At 28.5% G+C, this 18015-nt stretch overlaps 1 protein-coding gene across 1 annotated transcript; it reads right to left on the bottom strand.

Annotated features, from left to right (window-relative positions):
• Positions 1-559: 559 nt before the first annotated feature.
• On the bottom strand, positions 560-9722 carry LOC110622866 (MADS-box protein CMB1). Its single transcript, XM_043955263.1, has 9 exons — positions 9418-9722; positions 6013-6015; positions 2725-2803; positions 2480-2541; positions 1703-1802; positions 1457-1498; positions 1339-1380; positions 929-1062; positions 560-836 (listed from the first exon to the last, which is right to left on the bottom strand). The coding sequence occupies exons 1-9, from the start codon at positions 9600-9602 to the stop codon at positions 749-751; spliced, it is 735 nt and encodes a 244-aa protein (XP_043811198.1). The 5' UTR covers positions 9603-9722; the 3' UTR covers positions 560-748.
• Between the last annotated feature and the right edge of the window lie 8293 nt (positions 9723-18015).

Raw genomic sequence — 18015 nt, forward strand, 5'->3', positions numbered from 1 at the left:
TTAATATGTAGAAGACGCAAGAAAGGTGTTCGAGAAAATGACCAAAAGACATGAAAGAAGTTACGGTGCAGGTAAAAAGGAGGAGTGGGACCCCATCAGCCTAGTTTTGTGATGAAGCTTGGTTGAAGATAAGGTTTTCAGAGTTGCAGTTGACAGTTATCTCATATTCAATGCAACCTCCAATCTTGTCTCCAGATAAGATTGCTCCTTCTCCATCAAATAAAGTAATCAATGTATTAAATAAAGAAATCTTTTTCCAAGTTAGCTGCTGCCCACTGAACCTCATCATCAGCTGAAATTGGAGTCAGTCAACACCACCTTCCTATGATGACCCCATCTGTTGGCACCATCCCAGCCTCCTCCATCTGGCTTGTTGTCCACCGGATGACCATATATCCTCTTACGGACATAAAACTTAATCTCTATAATTACAGCGGGATATTCACTGTCTGTATGTTTCACAGCTTAAACTGTTCAATAATTGAAAAACTTGTACATAAAAGACAACTGTTGGGAAATCCATGAGCAAGCATAAATAAACTCACAGGCAGATGCTTAAAGCAACTTCAAAATAACAAATATTAAGTGCAAACTTGGTTCACAAAATGATTACAACAGTGAGAGTTTGTTTATTACAAGCAGTTTAATTACTTCAAAACAGTATCTACAGTTGCCCAAGAAGCCAATATGAGCATATCATATGATTCTATAGAACTTTACTTGGAATTTCTGTGAAATTTTCATGACATTAAAGCATCCACCCAGGTATGAATCCGTTAAAATTTTGTTCTGTGGTTGCTGCAACAGTCACTTGACCTGTTTCCCCTGCATTGAAACTAAGAATACAAGAAAAGAAAAGAAAAATTAATCAAGGAAAAGAACCTAAATGTAGGCATCTTGAATCATAAATTTGAGATATATAAATTACCCAATTCGAAAATTTCTATTGCATTGTAAAGGATTGACAAAATCTCCTGGTTGAGCAGCTGGGTGGTGGTTGTAATGAACATTTTGTTCCCTAGTTGCCCATGATGATTGAAGAGCTGCATCAGTTTCCTCCAGCTGCCCATAAGGCAGAACAAAGTAAAATTCTGATTATCTACAAAACTTAGTCTCTGGCTCATAATGTAAGAGGTCAAATATCAAACACCTGAAAGACTAAAGTATCTGACTCATAACCTAGTTTTTGAAGCGAGTCAAACCTGACCCAAATTTACAAAAACATGAGGTATTTTCAACTCATAAAGTCAAAAAATGTTATGAGTAACAGGATCTATCAGAAAATTATACAAAATTTCATGGGTTTTTGTTTGGGAATCCCATATGAAAGTCACCTACCTTCTTCCTTAAAGCATGGTTGGTCTCCAATAACAATTCTTCCTGTAAATGAATAAAACTTAGTTTGGTAATTTGGTATAGCAGAAAAATAGAATTAAATGAGGAATTGTGTACACACCTTCCTTTGAAGTTCAGAAAGTTGATCAACCATAAATTGGGTCTGCATGCATAATATTTATTCAAATCTTTAATTTGTTAATGAAAAAAAATTTTTAACAGAAATTATTTCATATTTTTAACATTTAAACGTTTTAAAAATTAACTAATAAAAAATTATTTTATTAAAAAAGTAAATTATTTTACAAAAATTATGAGTATGTTTTTGAAAGAGTAAAGAACATAAAGACAAAAGTGTAATTGATACCTTTGTTGACCTGATTTGCTTCAATGAGGAGTCAAGCTGGTGTTCAAGCTGCTTAAGCTCTTTTGTGTTCAAATCTCCCAATTCCTCACCAAGAAGATTCCTATAATTAAGAATCCCCAACTCATCAACTCTACCAATTCTATAATATAAAAAAATTTATTTTTTTGTTTTTTTATTTTTAAAATACTCAATTAAAATATTTTTATATTTTATGATAAATACTCAGTTAACTAGTTTTAATTTTAATAAAAGAAAATAAATAGTATGAATATTAAAAATTAATAATTTGTATAATGAAAATTAAAAAAATTTATTATTTAATTTCTATAATATAGAAAAATTTATTAGCTTAAAAAACACATTTCTCTGATATTTTAAAAATTTTACTAATTAATTTCTACATTAATTTTACTCTTTAAATATTATAAAAAGTTTAAAATATCTCTAATACATAGCGACTAATCAGTAAACCTTTTAAAATCTGAAAGATCAATCAATTAGTTTTTATAAAAGTATAGGACTAAATAATAAAATATTTAATAACTAAAATTAACGAAAATGCTAAGTAATAGATTTTTTAAAACGTAAATAATATTTTAAAATTGAAAAATCAGAGTTGATATTTAAGGCAGTTAAACTTTTCTTTTACAAAATATAAAAATAATATAATTGAGTGGTCTTAAAACCAGTAAATGTTTTAAAAAAGCTTAAAAATTTAATAATAATTCATTCATTATATTAATATTTAATTTATTCATGGAATATAAGAAATATTACCTCTGTGAACGCTGCAGCATCTCTACTTTTGCTTTCAGTTTCAAATATTCCTGATAGCAACTCTGTTTCAGAAATTTTAGTGGAAAATTCATTAATTAATTTCCAAGCAATTAAAACCCTTTTATATGCCTAAGAAATCTATATTAATAGACATTTCTGCTTAAATAATTAATTAATATATTCATGAATAAAAAATGAAAAATATTATTTTTGAATAAATAAATAAAACAAAAAGAGAAAATTACCTGTGTATCATGCATAGATTGATTGGATTCTACTGGTGCATAACTGCATCTCTGGTACTTGTCAATTGTCTTTGCCATGCTGTAAATAATCAAATACAAATCCATATTGAACCCTTTATTTCGAGAAAATATATTTTTTAAAATTTTATATTAATTAACAAAAAAATAATTTCAACTAAAAAAATATACCGAGAGGTGAAAAAAAATATTGATTCATTAAAAGAAATGGTGTAATGATTCAATTGGCTGACCACTCTATTATTTTTATTTTAATGGACGGTTAGAGAATATTTTAGTACAAGTAGATAATTTTATATTCTTTACTAAGTTTTATATGGTTCATATGAAAGATAATAAATTCTCAAATTCTTTTGATATTTTATTGAAGAGATCCTTTTTATCTACTGTTAGAACAAAAATAAATGTTTATGATGGAACTCTTTCCCATGGAGTTTGATGGAGAAGTCATTGAATTTAATGTTTATGATAATGCGAAACACCCTAGCTAATAACGTTTCTAGTGTGTATAAAATGGATGACAATAAATCTCTAGTTCAGCAAGTGCTTAAATTGGAATATGAAAATAAATTAAATACTAAATATTGTGAGAATTTTGAAAAATCTAGTTCAATGAATATAAAAAAAAAATTTAATTATTTAAAAGAAGTGGTATATAAATTAAAGGCAAACAAACCATCATACTATATGGTTTCTATTAAAGAATAAATTAATATTCATACTAAATTTTCACCTTCTATTGTGCAGGGAATAAAAGTGGAATATAAATTACTACTCGGTTAACCACCTCCATTCATAAATGAGAATCGCATTTCATACAGTTTGAAATTATTATTTCAATAAGTATTTCTCAAGCCATTTTCTAAAGGGTTAAAAGTGGAATCAACTAAGGGATCACTTGATAACCATGATATTCAAATAAAGTTTAACTACAACTATAAACTAGAACTATTCCGGTCATTCTCTAGTTAGATTTTATCTCTTTTGTTAAAAAAATATAATAAAAAATATATATAAATAATTCTATAGGGGTATGTTTGTGTTTTTGGTTATACCCATAACCAACCCACAATGGGTAATAAGACTGTCCCGCTGTTTTGATTTTTATTTATGTTTTATCTAGTTTATTTATGTTTTATCTGGTTTATTTAATTTTAATTTTCAATCTTCTTCTCCAATAGTGATCTTTAGTTTTTACAGGTCTGCATTTTTTTCCATACCCAAAACGGTGTGTTTTGGTGTAGGAGATAATATATGTTTCTTTTTTACTCTTTATTTTTCACTTTTTACTCTTCCTAACTCTAAAACTTTCTTCTCTCTCTTATAGTAGCCCCGCAACACACTCTCATGACTTCCAAACGCATATCCTCCTCCACCACTGATGGTCGGCGAGCTCGAACCTTCAATAGTCGTAACCCGTCACGTCCTGAACCACCAACACCTGTGGCTGCTAACACCGTTGTCGAAGTCTCACCAAATCGCGTCGCTTCCTCTCCACCGCCATGGTCGCACCATCCACCGATGACAAGCCACCTAGCCGCGCAGCCCGACAACACTACCATTGCTGACAGCCTTCTCAAGCCACCACCGCGGTTGTCTCCACTCCCATCAGTTCATCATCATCAGCCACCATCGACAGCGAGCACCTCTCTGCTGGTTTGCTTCACTCCACCTCTACTTCTATGAAAGATCATTCTCTTGCATCTCTAGCAAATAATCTCGCCGTGGTAAACGTCTCTGTTGTTGGTACATGGTCATGCCTTGGGAGGGGCAGGCATCACCTATCTCCGGCTTCATCACAGTTAAACTGTAATCTTCACTTTATAAATGCAAAAGAAAAAGCAAGGTATGTTGTAATTACAACTCTTTCTATTGTGCAAGGTAAAATCTTACGTGATCCTACTGTACAAAAATTATATTTAAATGTGAATGTGCTAATTGCAAATATTGATTGGGAAATTTTCTTTAGCATTAACTGTCCTATCTACTAAAAATTTATTTGAAAATTTTATTCCATATTCTCTATTGATTCATTGACTGATTGCACACCGAATACTGTTAGGGTTGTCAAATTTAGATTAATGAATCAACGATTTGCATATTCACTCACTCAGTTTAATATAATACTTGGGTTAATTGATAATGAATCTACACACTTAGAAGCTTATTTGTATGCATACACTGACATATGCAATGACTTTAACCCAGAGGTAATGCATGAACTACTCACACACCAACCACCAGCATCTTTTAATCCTAAAAAATCTAGTGATTCATATTTACATTCATCATCTGCACTGGTCTATTTGTACCGTCTGCTTGCATATTTTTTTAGGAAGGAAGGGTTCTCCTGGGATCCTATCTAAGACTGAATTATTTTTTCTATAGTGCATGGTTGAGAGTAAAAGGGTCAATCTGGATTGTTTTATTGCCTCACAGATACGCACTGCTGTTAATCGTCATAGACCCTTAATTCTAGGACATATAGTCACCCACATTGCTTTACACGAAAGATTGATTGACTTAACTAATAATAATTTGCATAAAGCTTGTAACATGTCGCCCTTAGATTTAATGAGTCTTGATGATATGGATCTATTATACACGGCTCCTATTGTCCTTGCCCCATCTATGTCTAATTCTCCATTTGATGCCCAGTAAATTTTTCAAGCTCTCAATACCAGAATTGATCAGATGGAGAGCCGCTTTGAAAATATCTTGGAGCGCGTTGCTACTCATCTAGCACGCATAGTAAACAAAGTCAGCGACATTCAGGCCACAATTCGTTCTCAACACCAACCGCGGCAGTAGGAGGCCATGACATCTTTCTGTACACTGGGTCATATTCTAAACTCTCTTCTTGCTTTTGATTGTGATCTAAGTGTGGGAGAAAAGTTGAACATATACCTGTTTTAGTTGTCTTGTATTTTTTTTATCACATTGAGGACATTGTGATCCAAGTGAGGGGGAAAAACGTCTATATACATGACGTTCATTTGTTTTTAGTTTTAATTATTTTCTATTTTGTTCATTTCAATTAATTTTTTTATTTCCGAAGAAAATGCTAAAACAAAAAGAAGAAGACTTTCAATGTTAAATTAAATTATATTAGGTAGCTAGCATAAATAGTCTTCTAGTATCTTTTTATACAAATCATTAGGAGATTGTAGCATTTTTTCTTTATGAGTTGAAATTTGCAAACTTATATTTAAGTCAATTGATATTGCTTGATAAAATACCAATAGTGTATTTTTGAAATTATACTTTAACCTACTGCAATGAGTCTCAATACTATTCAGGGAACTAAGTTTTCAGTTATTTTACCAACATTGACTAGTTTAAATGGTACGACATTTGTTCCCCTTAAGCAAGAGATGCTTATTGTGGATGGAAAAAGCTTGTGATTGGAAGAATTATACCCCATAAGAGCCGTCAATAGTTCAAAATATACCATTAATGATATGATTTACCATTATCGATTGGTTTGGGTGGTTCTGCCACATAAGAGCCAAAAAAAAATCTCGAAACAAAACTATAAAAAAATAAAAATAATAATAATAAAATAAATAAATAAATAAAAACTGAATTCATGTGTTCCTTTGTGAAAATTAAACTTTAAGAGATTTTTTTGATTGGTTGGGCATGTGTTTTTTTATGCACTAACTTAAGAATTTGATTGAACTTAATTGCATGGTCACATATTAAAAATGAATTTGTTGCATTTCAGCTTTAAAAATTGTGTTGGTATTTCTTTTATGATTTGTATATATTGATAAGATTTTACTATGACATGCTAGTTGCTTAAAGTAAATTAAGTTAATTTTGTGAGACATTGATTATGGATAACTTTTGTGAGTCTTTTCTGATTAATGAATACATATTTGAGGACAAGTTTGATCTAAGTGTGGAAAAATTGATAATATACATATTTATATAGTTTTAATATTCTAAAACACTTAAATATTGAGTTTGATTTTGTTTAAAACAAGATGATTCGTTTAAATTTTATTATCTATCATCAAACAAGAATTGAAGAATAACAAGAGAAAAATTCAATTTGAACTCTACATTCTGAAATCAAACATGAACACAATCAAATTCATAGAAAGATAAGAAGCAGAGTCATATTTAAACTCTAATTTTTCAATGAACTGTGCTATGGAATATGTTATGGACATAACATACTTAATGAACAGAGTTCAGTTTCAAATTCAAGAAACAAACATATAACTCTCATCTGCCAAGATGTACTCAATTTTGATTTTAACTACTTGTATTTAGGTTAGGTTAGGACTCTTAAAACTATAAAAAAGATGATATTCTGATGTATCTCATCTCTCAGCTCTCATTCTTAATTAGTTTAGGAGGCCAAAAACACTCTTTTCATTATGGTGTTTCAACCATGAATATGTGTGGCTAAGTTTCTTCTTTCAGTTCAAGGATGATTGAGGTTTTAGTTCAATTGGTTGTGAGATTTATGTGATTTTATTATTTCTTTAATTATTCTTGATATTTATATTATTTTTGTAACTAGTGTTTATTATTATTCTATTAATTATTGCAATAAGGACCATTGCACAGTTATTAGAATAATACATTGTTATTCAAATAGATTAAATCCGTAATTATTTAGTTTAATCTGAAACAAGTGATGAATTAGGTTGCGTAAGATCCTCCTAAGAAATAATATAATGCAACTTAAATGAATCGAGTATCTCGCGTTTATTAGTTAGAATCAAATCCTTCTAAATCTTAATGTTGTATGATTGTCAAAGATCTAGAGCTAGTCAAACGAGCGTCTCTTAGCTAGTTCAAAATCTTAGGAAGGATTGTATCTCCGAGGCGTTTTCGATATTTATAACTATTTATCAATAATTAATTTTAAATTATTTTTATATTTATGATCAACCAATAAAACTGAAACTAAAATTATTCATTTGACCGAATATTTCTCATCTTAATTTTTTCTCTTATATTTAATTGTTTATTTTTTTGAATTATTTTTATTTATTTTAACTTCTTACATTTAAAACCTTTCCATTTTATTTTATTTTATTTATTTTTTTATATATTTTCATTCAATAGAATTAATTTACTTATCCGTTTATGTGGAATCCACCTTATTTTCTATTATTATAAATTTTGTTCTAAGCAGAAATTTATTTTTAGTGGTTTTGACATCCATAAAAAAAAAAAAGTGTTAGAAGGAATTAATTATTTTTTTAATAATCATAAATTTTAATTAATTAATTTAAAAGTAAAAAAAAAATAAAGTAACGTCAGACTAAACCCAAATCAATATATCTTTAAAACCTTAAAAATATATTAAGTGAAAAAACTTGAAAATATTAAATACATCAATTAGTCATTTGATAATTTGTACTTCTTTTACATTTTTTTAGTTCTAAATCTTTTTATTAACTTTTTTATTATCCTTTCTCTAATTTTATTTTAATTTTTTTCTTACCAAATATTTTAAGATATTTTATCAATAGATGTGCACAAATTTTGTTAACAACACTTAAAACTGTTATATGCCAGAGGTTTAGTTGAGAGATTTTCTAATTATAATCTTTCAAAACCACCCCAGTACACCCATCTAGAATAAAACATGCTAAATGAGAAATACTTGGAGGAAGACACGGTACAAAGAAACCTCAAAGGCAACTGCAGTAGTGATGTTTGCTTGTGTATCAGCTATTCAGCTTATAAACAGGGTATTGAAGTGGCTGATAAAGCTGCCTTTAAAGCTCACAAAGCTTTCATAGGGAGAAGGAGGCCACACTCTAGCTAACAGCTACTAAAGCACTGAAGCTTGGAAGAAGAAGAAGAAGAAGAAGAGGAAGAAAACTAGTTTGTTTACATGAACATTTCACTAAATTTTCCTCAGTGAAATGTAAGCTTCTTCTTTTTATGTTTTTTGAAATTTTATAAGGTGGAAATCTTCTTTCAGTATTGGGTTTTCAGAGAAGAAAAATATCACTGTGAGGAAATTGGAGGATTAATACTTAAATACAATAACAACCAAGTTTTAATGACATCATGAAAAGAAAATGCCATGAATTTCATGCTCTCTTCTTCTTCTTCTTCTTCTTCCTCTTGTTGGAACCTTCATCCACAAAATCACCAGCTAGAGGAACTCATGTATTTTTGTTAAGAAGAAGAAGATTCTTAATCTTGCTATGAATAATAAACTTCAGAAAAGAAACTCATCACTTACACAACAAAATTTTACATACTCATCTCAACGATGATAACACTTTTAGCAATTTATTTAGACGATCTCTTGATATTGGAAAACAGAAGAAATCAATGATTTGTTTTTTTTTCTTTTTTCTTAGTAAAGTATATATGAACAAGGGGTTAATTTCTTCTTAATTATTACTCAGATCTCCAGGAAATAGACACCAAAATCACCACTTTGGCAATAAATTATCCTCCATCAGAGACCCTTAAACAATTCTAAAGAGGAAAGAATCCAAAAAAAAAAAGTTAAAATAGCTGAGAGATCAAATAAAAACAGACAGTAGAGCAATCTAAAAAAAAAATCCAAAATGAACCCACAAATCAAAGCAACATCAAGTCTCAAAGACATCAAACAGAGGGATAAAAAAAAACAAAGCTACACAAATTTTCCAATATATATATATATATAATGGATAAGATGGGACGTACCTAGAGGTGCTGCAGAACTCATAGAGCTTGCCACGATTAGAGAAAACAATAAGAGCAACCTCAGCATCACAAAGAACAGAAAGCTCATAAGCTTTCTTAAGCAACCCATTTCTTCTCTTAGCAAATGTAACTTGTCGATTTATCTTGTTCTCTATCCTCTTTAGCTCAACTCTTCCTCTACCCATCTTCTCTTTTTTTCTGTTTTATATGAAACAGAAGCCTGATGCAGACTGCAAAGTGCAGTGTGGTTCTTCTCCTTCTTCTTGTTTAGGGCAAAAACTGGTTCTTTTGAGAAAGCTAGGTGGTTAATATGTAGGTATTAGGTTTACTACAGTAAGGAAACTGATACCCTTTATTAGGAATAGTATGGAACAGATCAAGAAGGGAAAAAAAAGACAGTGTTTGGTCACTGTTTGCTTTTTCTTTTTTCTCCTTTAGAATCCTTTGGGTTTTTCTCTTTGCTAGCTTAGCTTAGTTTTAGTATTATTATAAATGGTAGACTTTCTTCTTGCCTGGAAAATTTATATCATAATAAGACTTTATATCATATGTTTCGAGTGGTTAGTAATGAAATAACTGTCGGAGAAAACTGATATTTTTTTTATTTTATATATATAATTATATATAATTATAGATGCAGTTGAAAATAATATTATTTTTAATTTAATATATAATGTAAGGAAAAGCAAATATATATTTTTAAAACAAATATTAATAATAACCTATATTTAAATAGATACGTTATTAGGGCTGTGCAATCGGTCGGTTCGGTTCCGAATCGAACCGAATCGATAAAATCGAAAACCGAAATGTTAAAATTTTAAAAATCAAAAAAATCTATTATGAAGATATAATCGAACCGAATCAAACCGATAAAAATCGGTTCGGTTCGGATCGGTTCAAACCGAAATCTGCTGGGTTGGGCTTGGGGCCGAAAGGGATGGAGGGGTTGGGGTGCTGGGTTGGGTACGAGAGGTCAGAGGGAGGGCTTGGGTTCGGACTTGGGCTTGGGCTTGGGCCTAGCCACTAAATCGGTTTTTCGATTTGATCGGTTATTTAACATATTTAAACCGAACCGAACCCAACCCCGATTTGATCAAACCGAACCGAATCGAACCGATAAAAATCGGTTCGGTTCGATTCAAACCGAAATCTGCTGGGTTGGGCTTGGGGCCGAAAGGGATGGAAGGGTTGGGGTGCTAGGTTGGGTATGAGAGGCCAGAGGGAGGGCTTGGGCCTAGGCTTGGGCTTGGGCCTAGCCACTAAATCGATTTTTCAGTTTGATCGGTTATTTAACATGTTTAAACCGAACCGAATTGAAAACTGAATAATTTTAAATATAATAACCAAACCAAATCGATTATTTCAAAAAATCAAACAAAAAAACTGAAATCAACCGATTCAGTTCGATTTTTCAATTTAGACCGAAATATGCGCTCCCCTATACTTTATTTTTGTTACACTTAAGGAAACTTTAGTACAGTGTGCAGGTGTGCTTCTTTCATGAAAATTGTACTGTTATTAATTATTCCTCATTTAGAATTTAAAATTTTATAAAAATTCAATTCAATTAAATTTTTTTTATAAAATTATACTGTTATTAATTATTTCTATTAATATTAATATATAAAAATATATATAAATAATTTTTTATTATAATTTTGGTTCGATTCATAATGGAAAAAAAAAACTAATGAGCATTTTTCATGGAAATAATCGTAATTTGGGGTAAAAAACAACAATTTCCGGTGACTTAAGTACGCCACATGCGACATTACTTAGGAATTCTTTACTTTAAATTTTGATAAAATTATATAAAATTTAATTTTTTAAAATAAATAAATTAAAATAATTGAAACTCCTTACTTTAAATTAATAAAAAAATTAATTTTATTGAACAAAATCGCGATTAAGAATGTTATAATTAACAATAAAATTTTAATGTAATTTCGATAATATAAAATAAATATTAAATTATCTATTAAAAAATTAAAAAATAACTCTCACAGCCAAATAACTAGTTATTCATGAAAACGTGAAACAAAATAACGTGAAATTACAATTATAGCCTTAATCGTACCACCTTCAATGACGGTCGTTGAAATTTAAAAAATTGAAAAAGTTACCTAACTCTTTATATTCCGATTGAATTAAGGATTTATTATTAAAATAATATAATTTAAAAAACATTTTACGAATTTCATGTGATTTTGAAATAATTTATATAATTAATGTTTATTTAAAAAAAATTATACGAATATTTTATAAAATACTAACTAAATTTACATTTTTAGATTTAATTTGACCGAAAATAAGAGAATATTTTCTAAAAAGGTTAATCAAATAAGCTTTCCGATGACACTTTCCTTTCTCTCACTGTAAAATTCGAGGGAGGATTTATTCGAAGTGGGAAAATATAGAGGAAATTGTTATAGAAGTTGGAAATAGTTGGTCAGAAAAACAATTTGGAACAAGTTTCAGGCTCAAAGAGCAAAATATAATTGGCCCCGTGTCTCAAGCCCGGGTTTTGGGGCACCACTCATTTCCCACAGCCAGCCAGCCAGCCAGCCAGCCAGCCAGGGCATGCGAGGTTCTGGACAGCAAGATGTTATTTGTTTGTGGTAGTTTTCCTTTTTCACGTAGGACTTTTGTCTTCTTCGATCAATAGATGAAAAAAATAATTCATGAGTTATTTATTATTTAGTATTTATGAAAAAATTTATTAATTAATTTTTAAAAAAAAGAATAAAATGTGAGAAAGAGAAAAAAATATAAATTAAAAGAGAAAAAATGAGTTTTAGCTTCATATATACAAGTTTTTTAATTAAAAAATAATAATAAAATTAATTTCAAAGCTTAAACTTCAATTTTTCAAGATCCACTATAATTCTTTATGAGAAGTCAAAGATTTTATTTGCCTTTTTCTTTTTTTGTCAGAAAAAAGATTTTATTTACTTCACCAACATTTCAAGTTCTAAAAATTTATGTTTATTTTTCACCCAAAATTATATTATAATTATTTTTCAATAATCAAAGTTATATAGTAATTATTTTTTAAAAATATTAATATTAAATATGGGAAAATAATTTTAATTAAAAAGAAAATAATAAGAAACAGAATGAAAGGGCGAGCATTCCAACAAGAGCATCTATTTTAAGATATTCAACAGAGAAAAAGCTTGCTGTCACTATCAAGAATGACACAGCACACTGAACCATGCTTTCTCTACGTGTCGATCTCCTATTTGTCCTTTTCACTTTTAATCCTATGTCATAGACCTGCTTATCATTTTCTCCGTACCTTTGGGTTTCTACACGTGTCGATCTCTGGATCGGGGTCAAACACTTCTGTCATTCGAGGCCCTCCCCGGTTTTATTCTTATATATTTTATGGTAAAAGCCATATAATGTTTTCTTTTTCATTTGTAATTATGATTAAAAAAATAATATAAGAAATTCATGATCGAATTTATAAAGTAAAAAAATTTTGCTAAAATTTAATAATTGACATTAAATATTATTTTAATTTTCTATTATCATTTAATATTTTATTAAATTAGTATTCGAATCTCTCCAATTTTAAACATTCTTCTGTCTTAAATTTTATAGTTAGTTATGTCATACCCAAATTTAATATAATATCAAAATCTTTCCACCGATATTGGGTCTCTTATAAATATTTCACACTTCAATATAGTTCTAAGATTGAAGGGATGTGAGTTTGAAATAGAGATAACGTGTCTCTTATAAAGATTTTAAACATTTCTTTTTCTTTAACTAGTTTTTTCATGTGAGTTAGATAGATAAACGCTCTTAATTCTGTATAAAAATATCTCGAAAAAGAAGAAAGACAGAAGGGTTGATGTGGTAGAGATGATGTAAATATCTCAAAAGTAGACTCATCCTATATGTATGCAAAGAGAATATTATCCAAACTAATTAAGAGAGAAGCAAGAGAAAGCTGAGTTCATCACATGCATTCTTCCATTCAGCTCACCTAAAAGGAAGACACCTATGATAAGAGTCTTTAAGAAGTTTTGGATTTAAGCTATGACATGCATATTATTCTACAAGTCACACCTTAATATCCATTTAGTATTGTGTTTGAAGTTCAAAAAAGGGTTTTTATTTTGGAAAAGAATAAGCATTATTTTTTTTTTTTAAAATTACTTTTTAATTCCTAAAATATAATATAATTAACAGATTTGTCTCTTTATTTTTAAAATTCAACACACTTTTATTTTTGAGGTTTAATTCTGTCAAAATCTAAGATATCTCTGTCAAAAATTTATGTTAAGTTAATGATTTCTATTTAGTTAAAGGTAATAGAATAAATATAATTTCAGAAATACCCTTATCAATAATAAAATAAAAATTACTATTTAGTCCCTATAGTATGAAAAAAATTGCTACTCAATCTCTCAAATTTCAAAAATATATTAAAATATTCATGACATTTTAAAAATTTTACTAGTTACTTCCTCTATTAATTTTATCACTAAATATTTTACTACTTAGTCCCTATAGTTTAGAAAAAAATGACTAATTAGTCTCTTAAATTATTAAAAAGTTTATTAATTAGTCCCTCTATATCAGGGGCATTTTAGATTTTTTTATAATACTTAACAATTAAAATTAATGGACAAACAAACCAGTAGACTTTTTAAAATATTAGAGACGTTTTAATGAATTTTTCAAATAGCGAGCAATGAACGACAGCGAGCGGCATTACAAAAGCAATTTTTATTATTATCTTACTGAATTTGAATCTTATATTTATTAAAATTTTTATTTGTTTATGGAGATTGAGTTTGAGATTTTTTTCCTTTGAATTTTGATAAAATTAAATTTCAGGAACTAAAGTATTGAATTCAAAAAATAGAGGGACAAATCTATTAATTATGTAATATCTTAGAGATGAAAACATATTTTTTTCTTCAATTCTTTGAGAGAGACCTACAAATTTATAGGAATTAAATTTCAGAAACTAAAATGTTAGATTCTAAAAAGGTAGTTCGGTCATTTTTTCTGTCACTAACGATATGTTTTACGAAGAAACTTTTAATTTTGACGGAATTAAATCTCAAGACAAAAATGTTAGATTCTAAAAATAAAGGGACGAATCTCTTAATTACGCTATATTTTAAAAACTAAAAAGTAATTTTTTCTATTTTAAATGTTAATAACAAAATTTTAAAAAATATTTTGTTATTTTATTTTTATTATTATTATATGTTAAATATATTTTTTTAATATTTTAACTTATACATTTAAAAAAAAAAAGTATTTTTCTCTAACAACTTGGATAGGATGTCAAACATAATATCATCCACAAAGTTTGGATGTGATAGGGATAAAAGAATTTTATCCCTAAAGATCACAATGTCTTCCACGAAATGTGCGCATTAAGACATTGTTTGCTTCACAAGGAAGGAGTGATCAGTAGAAGTTGACTTCCTTTATTTATTCGAACAAAGATGAAAAAGCTTAGTATAATTAGTAAGATATCAAACGAGAGTTGATATTCTTCATTCTCTTCTCACTACAGAGGTGAATTTCATTCATTAAATAAATAGTGAGATTCAAACTCAAAACATTATAACTTCGATTCATATGCAATATCTATATTTTAAAATATTCTTAAACCAAATTTAATTTAAATATAGTAAATATAAGATAAGTTTGAGTTTCAAAGTTTATATGAATATTATTATTAGATTATTTCCTATTAATAGTAGATTTTTTTTTTAATTGGGGAATGGGGATTCAAACCTGAGATCTCTCAAATTTATTCGGATGTACTTACCATCAAGCTAAGATTTGAACAGACAATTTAGAATTTATGATTATATTTCAGCGTATTTATATTAAGATCGTAAAATTATTTTAATTATAATTTTAAATAATTTAAATGTATTTTAAATAAGATATTTGTTATAAAATTTATGAGTGTAAATATATATTTGGTTGATTATCAATATAAAAAAGTGAACAAGATTGCTTATGCACGCTTAATTATGCATTTAATTCCCAAATTGAAATTAAACCAGAAGAAAAAACAAAAAAAGACAACTCTCTTCCAAGTCTAATTCCATTCGTCCTGTAATAATTCAATTCAATTTTTTAATTATATTCATTTTAAAAATATTAAATTTTATTAAATATTAAAAAATATTTTATGAAATTTTTTTAAAATAAAAAAAATTAAATAAAATTATGATACTCAATTTATATATTATTATAATATAAAAAAATTAATAATAATTTTAAAATAATTAAAAATAAATAAATAAAAATTATAAAACAAAAGATAGTAAATAATAAAGAACAGTTCAATAGACAAAGAGCCCAACTAGACCACAAGTTAATCTTATTGGGCTGGGCTATCAACACATATCATAAATATTGATACGTAATGCACAGTTAAAATCAGAGACTGAAATCATCAAATGGGTTTGACAAATCATCAAATAGGTTGTGGGCAGCACAAAAAATTATTATCACTGGAGATTAGAGAAGGATTTTGTGGTCATCTCTAGCGTTACATAATTTCCAACTTCAAAATCAGCTTATCTTCTTTCTCTCCAGTAATGAAACTAGGCCTACTCATAAACCAAAACTGAGATTGCAATCCACCAATCAGAATCATTGGGTATTATTTGGGATACACTTAAGTATCATTTGTGTCCCACATTGTCTCGGTTGAAGGGCACAAGAGTGGGTCTTATGGGCCCACTACTTGGGCCATTGTATCCTCAATCAAAGTCCTTTTGAGGCCCTAAACCTAGCCTGAGATCAAGTGTAAGGCTTATCGCCTGGTTTAAATAATTTGACTTTTTTTATTAAATTTAGAATGATTATGTAATTTATACTAATTTAGTATCCCACCGATATTACAGGGCATGTCGTTTAAGTGGGTAGGGTATAAGAGCCACACAGACTATAATAAAAGTCAGAAAAAATTATTATTTAACGATATAAAAAAATTTATTAGTTAATTTTTCGGTTTTTAAAGTTTTAAAATCTATTAATTAGTATTTTATTAATTTTAATTATTAAATATTATAAAAAAATTAAAATATTTTTAATTTAAAAAAATGAATTAATAAATATTTTTATAAGCATGAAAGAGTAACTAATAATTTTTTCTTTATTATATAGACTAATAGATAGACTAATAGATAAAATTAATAAAAAAAATTAATTAATAAATAAATTTTTTAAAAATTTAAAGATATTTTAATATATTTTTTAAAATCGATAAATTAATTAATAAATTTTTATATAATATATGTACTAATAAAAAATTTCATTAAAAGGTTTCTTAGTGAAAAGAGAGGGGCAAAGCAAAGCAAGGCATTTAACACAAGGGCAAGAGATGGGACAAATGAAGGAAGCAAGACCATGAAAGGTAACTTTTAAAAGGGATGGTGCATAATAAAAGAAAGCAACAACTTCAAAAACGTATCTATTCAAGATTACATACAAATTGGCTATGAGAGGATGAAGATTTCAGCTAAGATGAGTGGCGACAAAGGCAACTTCTCATTGGCCACTCTCACCCTAACGTGGCCTATCTGGCCTCATTATGGGGACATTGTCCTATCTGGGTTAGGGTAGGTCCTTCATGGACTTCAGATTTAGGGCACATTGGACACCTGGTCAAATGGGTTTTGCTCCTTTTGTACCATATAGTTTGTGGTTAATAACTAGCTTGGAATCTCTGCCAACACAAGTAATCATCTACTTCCAATGCATAACCCACCATTAACAAATCAATCTCAAGAAGAAAAGCTTTGAAGATTAGGTTTTGGCCCATGGCTACCTAATAAGGCCAATAGTCCATGTGAAACTCAAAAGCTACACAAGGGAGAATTGATAACCATAGCTTTCTAGGGTTAGCAGTGAGTCCCCACTTCCCACCTGAGTAAAATCAGAAAAATACAATGAGTCGCACTCAAAATTCAAAATTGCATCTTGTGCCCTTTAAGATAGTTGTTGATTTTCATGGATAAAGACTAAGAAATTGGATTTTAATGCAGCAATTTGTGGTGGCTTTGGCTTCAGGCAAATGCTGAAAATATATCATTCCAAAAAGCTAACAGTTAAAATTGGAGAGTCCAAGTTCATATATGAATCATATTAAAATATCGTATTCTCAAAGTAGGAGACAAGTTGCTTTGCAAGTTCTAACATTGTACAATGCTATAGAGGCACAATGGATGGCTTTGCTACCATTAATAAAAACATAAACGGTATTAAAATTTCGTAGTTTCAATATAGTAGACAAGTTATTTTGCTATCATGTTAGGATAACGCACCATAATATTCAAGTGTTCAATATTAATTTAGCAATTTCACTTGATATATTAAAACACGATTATAATAATAATTACATAAAATTAAATAAAAAAGAATTAAGTAAAAAAGAATGTAATATTTCTGATTATGAATTTCTACATTGGTTGACATCATATATTTATATATAAACTGTTATTTTAACCATTTTAATTTAGTGAAAAAATTATTTATGGATTTGATTCGATAATAAATGCATTAAATTTAATTTTAAAAAATAAATTTAACCTCCAATCCCTT

Source organism: Manihot esculenta, chromosome 1 (assembly GCF_001659605.2).
Source record: "Manihot esculenta cultivar AM560-2 chromosome 1, M.esculenta_v8, whole genome shotgun sequence".
NCBI lineage: Eukaryota > Viridiplantae > Streptophyta > Magnoliopsida > Malpighiales > Euphorbiaceae > Manihot > Manihot esculenta.